Source organism: Hydractinia symbiolongicarpus, chromosome 8 (assembly GCF_029227915.1).
Source record: "Hydractinia symbiolongicarpus strain clone_291-10 chromosome 8, HSymV2.1, whole genome shotgun sequence".
In the NCBI taxonomy this organism is placed as follows: Eukaryota; Metazoa; Cnidaria; class Hydrozoa; order Anthoathecata; family Hydractiniidae; genus Hydractinia; species Hydractinia symbiolongicarpus.
This window is the reverse complement of record NC_079882.1, coordinates 22803181-22813950: the sequence shown is the minus strand read 5'-3', so window position 1 is coordinate 22813950 and position 10770 is coordinate 22803181. Positions and strand designations below refer to the sequence as shown.

Genomic DNA, 10770 nt, shown 5'->3' with positions numbered 1-10770 from the left:
ATGGTAAAACTTAGCGTAGCAGTAAATGTACAGGACTGTATAAACGTATGAAATGAAACACTTGCCAGCTTGATTTTGTTCAACCGTAGCCTTACATTTCTTCAGAAACCATTGCTTATTCTCAATTTTATCCCGAGAGGAGGAGTAACGACTGTTTTAGTTTCTTTATTCCGCCCACTCAATTCTGAAACAGCCTTTACAACATCCTTAAACAGAGCAGGATCTATAATGCCACAAGTCTTTATTTCTGTCTTTTATTTTCCATTTTTGGTTTATTGTAAAAAGCAACGATAGCATAAATGTCTCACCTCCGGCAGAACTTGGGACACTTTATTCTGCCTCTAGTTGGGGTAGAATTGGCAAAATAGTGCCTCACTGTATTCTGTCAGCAAGTTGTGAGGTTACAGTGTGGAGAAAGGCTTGCCATTTTTACTTTACTGCTCAAACGTATTGTGTAGATCCAGTTCATGAAAAAAGAACTGTACACGAACAAAACTTTTCTTATTGATAGCTTAAAAATAATAGCTGATAATAAAATTCTACCAAGAAAATAACGCCCTCAGCTCATTCTACCAGTACCGGTAGAATATCCACGTCCTTGAAATGATCATGCCAAATGTTTTTTTTTCCTTATTTTAAATCTTTTTAAAAAATTAAATATAAAAAGTCATGCATAACGATTTATCGTTCTTAATCATTTTAAACTATAAACAAGACGTATGATATACGCAAACAACCTCGCCAAAAAGTTTATAAAAAGCTGAAGTTAGACACGATGTATTTTGCTATTCGGATAGGCAATAATATTGATAGAAAATTTCTCGAAATTTCAATTTTCGTTAGGTCAGTCTGTAAACACGTCCTCGCGACCGAGATAGTAAAAAGAAAAAAAAAGTAAAAATAGTTACCAAGATGAGATTCGAACACACGACTACTCCCGTGTCGGTGCTCAGAGAGGCAAAAATTTCCATTCTTGTAGGACACATTTGCGTTTTAATACAAGCTCACGAGCTTGTAACAAGCTCACGAGCTTGTAACAAATAAATATTTAAAAAATGCGTAATATATTTACTTTACCAGTTATTTTGGAAAAAAAAATAACCTAGGAAGACCAAAAAATGGGAACCAACCTACTAAGAACACTATGAGTAAGTCATGAAAGCTTATCCTCACTGTGAGAACGATTTACCAGCATGCTTTTCCCTAATTCAGAGGACAGCTTAGTGCTAGTATTTTTAGTGATCAAAACTGGTTTCGGAGGTCTTTTCACGAATTGTGTCGCATGGACCTGCAACACCTCTCTTTTAAGGACCTTTTTGTACTTGTGCCTAGTTTGATAACTGTTGAAGTTTGGTCTTCGTCTAGACAGTTTTCCTTCCCCATTCTTTATATCAGGCCTTCGCTTGGGTTAATTGAAATGCACTTGTCGTTTGCAATTAGATATATAGTACATTTTTATAAGAAATAAACCAAGTGAGGAATTTAAGTGGTTGGCCCTTCCATTGTGTTGATCGTCAAAATTAACTTCGTTTATTGGACAAAAGATGCCAACGATACTGTCATATTACGGAGATTTAGATTTTACCAAAATCGAAAATTTCTTGAACCAAGAATTGTGACACCTCTCAGAATTCTTCCAGGAAAATGAATCAAAACTAATACTAATACTTTCGTTGTCCAAGCATGTGGTAACACTAATACTAGAAAGCTTGGAAGGAACGTAGACAGAATACAACATTGTATGCTATCTTAAAGATCAATTAGGCTTTTTTAACAAATACGATGATGAACAATCGCCGCGATAGTAAAGTGATAACAACAAAAAAACTACATTATTTGCAATGTTTCGGGTGTTCACACAACCATTTTTAAGCAATCAATAACGTAAAGGTTTCTCCTAAATATATACAAGTTTAACAGTAACCATAGCTACAGATTAAATACCTAATTGTATAAATACAATGGGGCTGATCGGATGTTATTATTCAACTGGGAACTATCTTGCATTATGAATAAGCTCTCTTTAATCTCTAGAAAATACCGGTTGTTTCCCCTAGACAGTATACTAAAATCGTCAAGAGATGATGTGGTGTGACAAGCTTTAAGATGATATTTAATGGCCGTAGAAATTAGTTGAGGTTGATTTCTTATCTGTTAAAGAAGACACTCCGAGGTGCTCGCTTACCCGAACCTTTAGATGACGCAGCCACTGCACTTATATTACGACGCCTGACTTTATTTCTTTTCTCGTTTCTAAAGATGTTTTACCTAAAAAGGAGAACGGTCAAAACATTTTCTTCTCAGCCTTGATGGCGACTTCTTTAGTTTTGCGAGGTATTGAAAAAAAGTGTTATGACCTTGTAAATAAATAGTTCTGGTTAACCGGCTTGAATGAAGATATCTTTGATTATAATAAATTCATGATGGAAAATTGACCAACTTGAACAAATTTTAAAACAACAATAAGCAAAGTATAAATTAAGCCGAATTTATAGCTTTCAGGAACAAAACTATCGAAGTGGGTGTACACTCTAAAAAGTAGGCTTTCTATATATGGGTGTAATAAACTTTCGGTCCACATCGCGAGTAATGCATATGTCGAGGAAAGATAATTTATTGCTTTTTTTCCGTCCCTGATGCAAAAAGGATTTTGAGATGGCATTTTTTCAAGTAATTCTAAAATTTAGGCAAGTGGTCAAGGGATGAAAAGAACACAAAAATATCGTCAACGTAACTTTTTAAGTAAACGGGCTTGGATTCTGTTAGACAATTGTTCAGCAGTTTTGCTCATGATAGCACAAAAAAGCATTAGCAAATGTGAGGCCTAAGGGTGAACCCATAGCCACTCCATCAATTTGTATGACTCCATGGTAGCTATCTCTGAAAGAGATTTAAACTCCTTTCTACTTAGACCTTGACACTTGATCCAAGACCAGGTTGGTACATATTTCTATCGTTTCAATTAACGGAATGTTGGTAAATAAAGAGTCAATGTCAAGGCTGGCCATATAGAGACTGCCACATGAATGTGAATAAACGTGAATGAATGTTTTGATAGGAAGAAGATCAGAGAAGTTCTTGGATGATGATCATGATCATTCATTATCACGTAAAAGAAATGAGAACAAAAAGTTCACTTTGTAATTATGCAAAACGTTTAAAAACTTCTCATTCAAAAGAGAGTTAACGAGGTGAGAGGGCTTTCTATTTTCTATTTTCAGTTGAATCTAGGACAGCAGAACGGCCACAGGGAGATATCATCACAATTCGCAGCTATGAGAATTCACAGCGGCTTGCGGCAATTACCGCCGCATTTGCTGCCGAATTTGCGAAATATGTACTTTCCAGCGGCAATAAATTTCCGGTCACCTTAAATATCAGTTGTGAGGGGGAAATGCATCAAGCTGAAAAAAAGTAAAAGCAAACATGAATCCTAAGTACCGTGGATTTTTGAGATTTCAGCCTTCCATCACCATTCCGAAGTCTTGCTTATATGGACTGGATTATCCAGTCAGTTTCTGGAGATAAAGTGCAATGCAATATATCGCATGTGCAAATCGTTATTTAATATACTTCTTTTCTATGTATCACACGTTCACAATCAATATTCACTTTAATCTTAAATATCTTCTTAGTTTGAGTATGTTTGGCCATTATAAATGAAAAAAATGTTTGCCTAGCGAACGTAAAAATTGTTATTGGAAATTAATAAATCTTCGACTACCTCTACAATACTACGATGCACATCCGTCTTACAACAGACTCTCCAAGTGTTCCAAGAGCTGCAGTTTTGACCGACCCAGCATGGGCTGGTTTGCTTGAATATACTGATAGACTGCTTTGTAGAGATTTCGGTGGAGGTTTATTCTATAAGCGAATTAGCAACAACGTCAGGGCTTTTAGTGTCAGCAAACGAAGAGTGCCAACAATAATGTGCTACCTCAATAATTGGCTGAAAATGAATGTTTGAGACAAGAATCCCTGAGCGTCGAAGTTCAGGCTAAAATATCTGACATTTTTTTTTAATTGTTTACATATATATATATATATATATATATATATATATATATATATATATATATATATATATATATATATATATATATATATATATATATATATATATATATATATATATATATATATATATATATATATATATATATATATATATATATATATATATATATATATATATATATATATATATATATATATATATATATATATATATATATATATATATATATATATGCTGTGGTGGTCATTATCGATCGCTTGCGGCAGAAAGTTTGACAACAAATAATGGCGCATGCGCACACATTTTTTCTTGACGTTAATGACCGTGGGTAAACCGGGGGTAAAATCAAATTATTCTGTCTATAACCACCAATGGGGCTTTTAAAACAAAAAACCATAAAAACATTTAGGGATAAAATAAAAATTAGTTTTTGTAAAATAAAGAAAGAGTTTTATTTTTTAAAGTAATAAGAATAGAGAATTAAATGTTTAAAAATTGTAAGCCCCTGATTTGCGTTTTTTTTTAACATGGTAAAATTTGGTGTAACGCCACGTCGTAAGAAAGTGACCCGTACTTTGCGTGTCGCGGACTCACATGGTCACTCACACAAGCGAGTATTTTATAGATTATGTTGTTCTTATAGCACTTATATAGGAAAACTGAAATGACTTTTAACATTGCGCACATGAAATTATTAACGGAAAAAGATGCAAAGAATTGCGAAAATAAATTCAGAGATAAAGATTAATGTTGGTGTTAATATGACAAATAGTTAATAACACGACCAGAAACGTTCCACATATGCTTTTTATTATAATGGAAACAAAGACGGTTTATGCTGTAGACTTGCATATGCGTTAATACTTCATGAAAATGGTTTTTTTTATTTTGTTTTATATAATAGTAGCGCTCCGTAATAAATGCTCAGGGTCCAAGAGACTCTGGGAACCAGGATGCAAACCATCACGAAGCTTAATTCCAGGACCTACAAAATCTTTTATTAAAAACTCCCCTTTACGCCTCAGATAACTTTAACGCCCTTAGTATAGTTTACTCCGCAAAACATCTTGACGGACTAAAATAAGGTTCTGTACTTGCCCTTGTTTAGCACCAAGGGTTGGTAACCTTGTTACTAGAGATAGAAATGCTTTACTAGAATAAGAAACCTCCAGGCAACTGTCAGAAAAGTTACCTAACGTCATTATGAGAAGGTTGTGAAATGTAGAAGGAAAGACTAAGCTGGAGCAGCTGTGCAAAAGTGTGTTTAAGCACGAACAAATCCAACTTGAAGTGCATCAAACTGGCTAACTAGTTTACCACTTAAAACTCTTGGGTAAGACTTATGTAAAGAAGAAATTACGATAGAGATATGACCGCTCCTTCTACGACTATCAGCTGAATGTGTCGGTGGTAGCCAATTAAACATTGCACACGTCCATTCCTGCAAAAAGCGAGGCTTCATCATACTGGGGCACAACGAATTAAAAGATATTATTCTGTTAAAAAAAGTGCGCCCAAATATGAGACGTAAAACAAAAACGGCGAGCAATTACTACAACCATATGCGAATGGAAGGAAAGGGGCACCTTCGGACACAAGTGCAATGGGATTTTTCACTCCTGCTTACACAGTGTTTTTATTTAACCTAAATTCGCAAAGATACAGGGTTTGAAATTGAAGAAATGCTTAAAAATAAACGAAGACAAAAAACGTGCCTAAAACAAAAAATGTCTTCCAAGTCGGAAATTCACGCCTTTGATGTCCCCCACAAATAGTGGAACGGAAAGAGAATGCATGAAATTCTGCAAACGACTAGCAGACCTAAGTTAAGAAAAGAGAAACTTCTTTTTCACAACAGCAGTGAACGTTTATGCATCAACGGACTATTTTGTTATATCTATATTTAGAACAGTGTGTGTTGCAGTGGTTGTCATAAGGTGTAACACTTCAATGTATTATACATATACATAAAGACATCTAAAAATGAAAAAATAGCTTATAAAATCATTCAAAAAAATTGTAATCATAATATAATTCATTCAGCAAAGGAAACACACGGACGCAGTAAGCACATTATTATGAAGGCTATTGTCTGTTACACTGTTACTATGGTAGAGGAAACCGCAGGTTCACCAATCCTTTATTATTTCTATTATTACTATTATATACAGCACTTCGTGTATCCGCATCACGGCTGTTTATTTGCGCAAAGTGGTACCATCGTTTGCAGAGACGATAAAATATGGTATTAATAATATAGCGAAATTCCTTAGAATTTCCAATTTTAGGCGTTTATGATACTTATAAAAATGTTTTCCAAAATGTGAAGATGACTCATTGTAATGTTGCTCACGGTATTTAATCCAGATAACTTTGAGTTTTTCGACAATGAAAACAGTCAATAGAAATATTAAGCTTATTTACTATCACTATCTATTTATCCTTTATTCAAATCATTGGAAACCAAATTACTTGAAATTAATAAACTTATATACAAAAACTTATACACAATTAAAGTTTCATTCCCTGCAAGAGTTTTTCTTACGGTTTTGAAAGGTAAGTTATTTTTTCTGTTCACTAGTGTCAATTTCATAATGGATTAAAGTTTACTTTAAGTTAAACTTTATCTTATGTAATTGCATAATATATTGTGCAAAACCCTGTATATTTAGACTTTTTAGAATTATAACAAAATGGTGTTAACATTAACACATTTTGCATCTTTATGATTACATTTTAATGAGAATGAGCTGAGGTTTAAAAACATACATGACAATTTTTGTACTAATCTCCACTGCAGCACCTGTGACGTTCTTTGATATGACGATAAGAAAAGGATATGAGGCCCTGACATTTCCCAACACATCTGCAGTATTTTCTAGTTATATCTCTACAATAATACTAGCCGTAGTTTGTCTGTCGGCCAAAACATAAACCAATTAGAAGGTATAGCTCCTTTGGTTCTGATGTTAGACTTTCAACAGTCCTAAAAACAGTTTAACAATCTGACATTTCCCAAGGTTGGAAAAGAAAGTTTTAGAACTCTTTTCATTATTTATTCATTCCTTTGTGATACTTCTAAATTGATTTTTTGTGTTCTCGGAATATTGCTTTCAAACAATTATTCTGTTGCATCTGTTGTTAGCGTTGTTTTCCTACCCGAAAACCAGAACAGGTTCTGCAGTTTGCGAAGCAATTAATTTCCTTTCACGTTGTGCTTATATAGCCTTTTTTGTACAGGAGCAACATCCAACCACTGAAGTGATTGAAGAAGATTTTTGCAGCGCAGCAAAACATTCACGAGCAGCTTGCAAAGCAGAAAAAAAGGAGGGGTATTAAAACAATAAATAAGAAATACTGTAACCCTCTAAACACAGAGGGTTACAGTATTTCTCCCTTTTGTGACCTTAGGCGAACCAAAAGAAGCATTCGCTAATTTACCTATTTCAGCCTATTATTACATATTACGCTTTAGCCTTAGAGAGAACCTACACAGATCTAATTAGTTCAAGTTAAAACATCAGCGTATTTTTTGTCACATAATCTGTCAAATAAAGCTTTGAAAAAATAATATAACTAAAATGATAGTTTTTTAATCGAGGCTTTTATTAAGAAGCACGCTATTTTTCGTTCTCCTGATATTTGAAAAATAAAATAAAAAAATTGTAGATCAAATTTTATCAGTAATCATGAAGAGTCGGAACCTTGCAGTCAAGTTAATGAAATTGTTAACTCTAACCATTTATAATAATGACTTATCAAAACAGCTATTTATATTTATAAACAGCGATTTCTAGGTATTTCTAGCTATTTATAAAGTAAATAAACAAAAATTTAATTTGAAGTAGAGAAATTTTCTTTGAGTTATTCCCGAAGTTTGTAGCAAAAATTTGACGAATTTTAATATTTTAACATCTACTGCAATGCCTAACATCCCTAACACCTTTTCCTGTTTGAAATATTAGATTTTTTCCTGTGTTATAAAAAAGAAAGTAGTATTTTGTCTCCCGATGGTAATCTTTGACAGAAAAATAGAAAGTTTGTTTGTATAAATAAGTAACCTTTGTTCTAAATATATTACTTTACGTTATAGAAAAAATAACGTAAGCGGAAAATACACGTCATGAATTACGTCATTTTCACATTTATATTCTATTGGAGTTATCTTGTACCTACAACTGATGGTAAGTAGCATTTCTTAACTGTGGACCTCGCATATAATTTATATTTCTCTTAATTCTATCTTTTGTTGCATATTCTACTATCCCACTGATACTGTCTGTTTATTCTATAAAAATAAGGAAATATAATGAGATTTTTACATATTCATTTTTAAGTCAACAAAAAGAAAATGATAACGACAACTTTTTTGTTTAATTAAACTATTGAGAATCTAGCTGCAAACCCAGTGAAAACCCAATTTACAGAGACAAACTAATAAAGATATGTTTTATTTATTATCTTTAATGACGTCTTTAAAAACGTAATTAAAGTCGTCGTTTCAGCACAGGTGGAGAGCTTGAAACGCTGATCAAAATAATTATAATATCGCGTACTTTCGAACAAGATTGAGAAATATTGAGTTGCAACCTCGTCCCCAAGACTTTTCTGCGACTATGATATTTTGACGGGACGACTTCTTAGTAGCCCTGGCTTAAAAAGTTAAAACTCTTATTTCAGGTTACTTTTAAGCGTGAAGTGACGAGTGAAAAGTAAATAATTGATCGCTGTTGATCTAGTTAAAAAACAAAGTAAAGGGTGATTGAAGAAGTTTTGTTTTTATTTTCTTTAAACATTTGTACACTCATGGCCTTACAATAGACCATTACAAAAGATTTTTAAGAAGTTTTTCAGAAATGAAACTGTTACAAGAACAAGTTTGTGTGGAGTTTTCATGCTTAACCGCGACAGCTTAGCTAGATACAAGAATTTTGTTTTTAAACCAATAGCCACATTTTTCTAATGTTGACTGAAATTATAGCTCTAAGTTAACGATAGCGTTATTTTAATTATATATGGCTATAATATTAGGTTTCTTAGGTTGTTTACTAAGAGTCTTCGCACCTAATTTTGTTTGAGATGTTTGAACTTCTAGTCATGAATTATGGAAGATGTGGCTAGCCACAAATGATTCCAGGACAAATTAGGGAAACTTGCTATCTTGGTAACATGCCGGATATTTTTGTTACAAAGTTGTGTAAACTTGTGGTTTATTTATGAGACTAACCTTACTAATTATAAGAATATGCCTAGTCAGTTGCTTTAAGGAATAAACACAAGCGCGTTTCTTGTTTCCTTTCCAGGTAAAAACTTTGCTGTCAGCTGGAAAAAAAAACATACTTTTTATTCCAATTAAAAGTTTTAAAATACTAGTAAGTAATGCAAAAAACAACCTGAACCTGGTTTAGTGAAATAGCCTCCTCCGCCTCTATCATAAAAAACATTCACCTGTCATCGTAGTTCCTGAGTTTCGGCGTTTTCAGAGACGCTGATAAGCCATTTCTTACACCATGTCAATTTTGACAAATTACATGTTCAAAAAACATTAGAAGTAATTCTCATGCTTGAAACAAGCCAGATGGGTCTAATTGAAACGTGTTCCAGGTTTAAAGAAGAATGATTGATGCAAAAAATTGCGCTTACATTAATTATACTAGTAAAAATAGTGTTTGTTTTCCTAGGGACTTATTCAGTCATATATAGTAGCTCATAGCATTAGATTCTGCGATTGTTTAATAACATTTCTTGAATCAAAAATTAAAGGTTGTACTCAATAATCTTTCATCAATGATCCTTCTTAAAAGTTTTGCAATACAAACATTTTTAAGGAAGGCTTGGTTTAAATTTTTTAAAGGAAGGACCGTATGTTACACCAAAGAAATCATTTCTGTAGAACTAGCTTTTAAAGCTTAAGTTTTTTAAAAGCAAGTTTTGTTTTTTGTAAACTTATGAACAAAAAAGTATGTGATACACTAAAAATGGCTTAATTTCGTATATTTACAGTTTGTTATTTGATTAGATAAATGTAGTATGTCATTTATTTAATGAGGGATCTAGTGAAACTAAAGCAAATATGTTCCTGTCCATTAAAAACACCTATTATAGATGCTCGTATAATGTAGTTTGAAATATCTGTGTAATGTGAAAGTGCAGAGACACTGGAAGATAGGGTAATAATAGCTAGTAGGCTACATACCATTTAAAGTCTTAAATTTTTATGTACTTAAAATTTCCACGTTATTAATAAACCGTATTTTTACGTTAACGTGTCAATTTTACACCTTTTTAACATTACAACTTGGTTGGTTGACAAACGTGTTACCTCACTTCTTACAAAAGTTTGGAAAAAAACTATAAAAATAAAATTTCATGAAGTGTTTAAATTTTGCTAGTCCAGCCCTTTTTGTCCATGCATTGCTACAGCTAATATTTGATAGAATCATTGTTCCAGCATTTCTACGTTTTTTATTGTTAGGCATTTTTTTACTCTTCATCACCTTGTTTTAACATCAAACAAACTCTGTTCAAACTTGAAAACGTGCATCCAATCAAAATCCAGGAACTTAAAATAAAATACATCTGAAGTATGTCCTAACATACTGTAGAAACAAAAAAAATTCTTTTTTTTCAAATTTATAATTTAAGATACATTTTAGCATTTTTATTCTACACTTCATAGCCTTTTTTTCTTGGTCACTTACCATGGTCTGTTTTGAGGCAAGAAAGGGACTGGGAAATTTCCAATAATT

At 32.7% G+C, this 10770-nt stretch overlaps 1 protein-coding gene across 2 annotated transcripts in view; it reads left to right on the top strand.

Moving 5' to 3' along the window:
• The first annotated feature begins 6508 nt into the window (after window positions 1-6508).
• Window positions 6509-10770, top strand: part of LOC130655621 (receptor-type tyrosine-protein phosphatase F-like) — a 148029-nt gene continuing 143767 nt past the window's right edge. The window contains exons 1-3 of one of the 2 annotated variants that reach the window (XM_057458395.1): window positions 6509-6577; window positions 7262-7353; window positions 8115-8205. In XM_057458395.1, the coding sequence (XP_057314378.1) occupies window positions 8145-8205 (61 nt within the window). In that variant the 5' untranslated portion in view covers window positions 6509-6577; window positions 7262-7353; window positions 8115-8144. The remainder of the gene's footprint in view (window positions 6578-7261; window positions 7354-8114; window positions 8206-10770) is intronic. The other variant, XM_057458394.1, reaches the window with a different exon arrangement.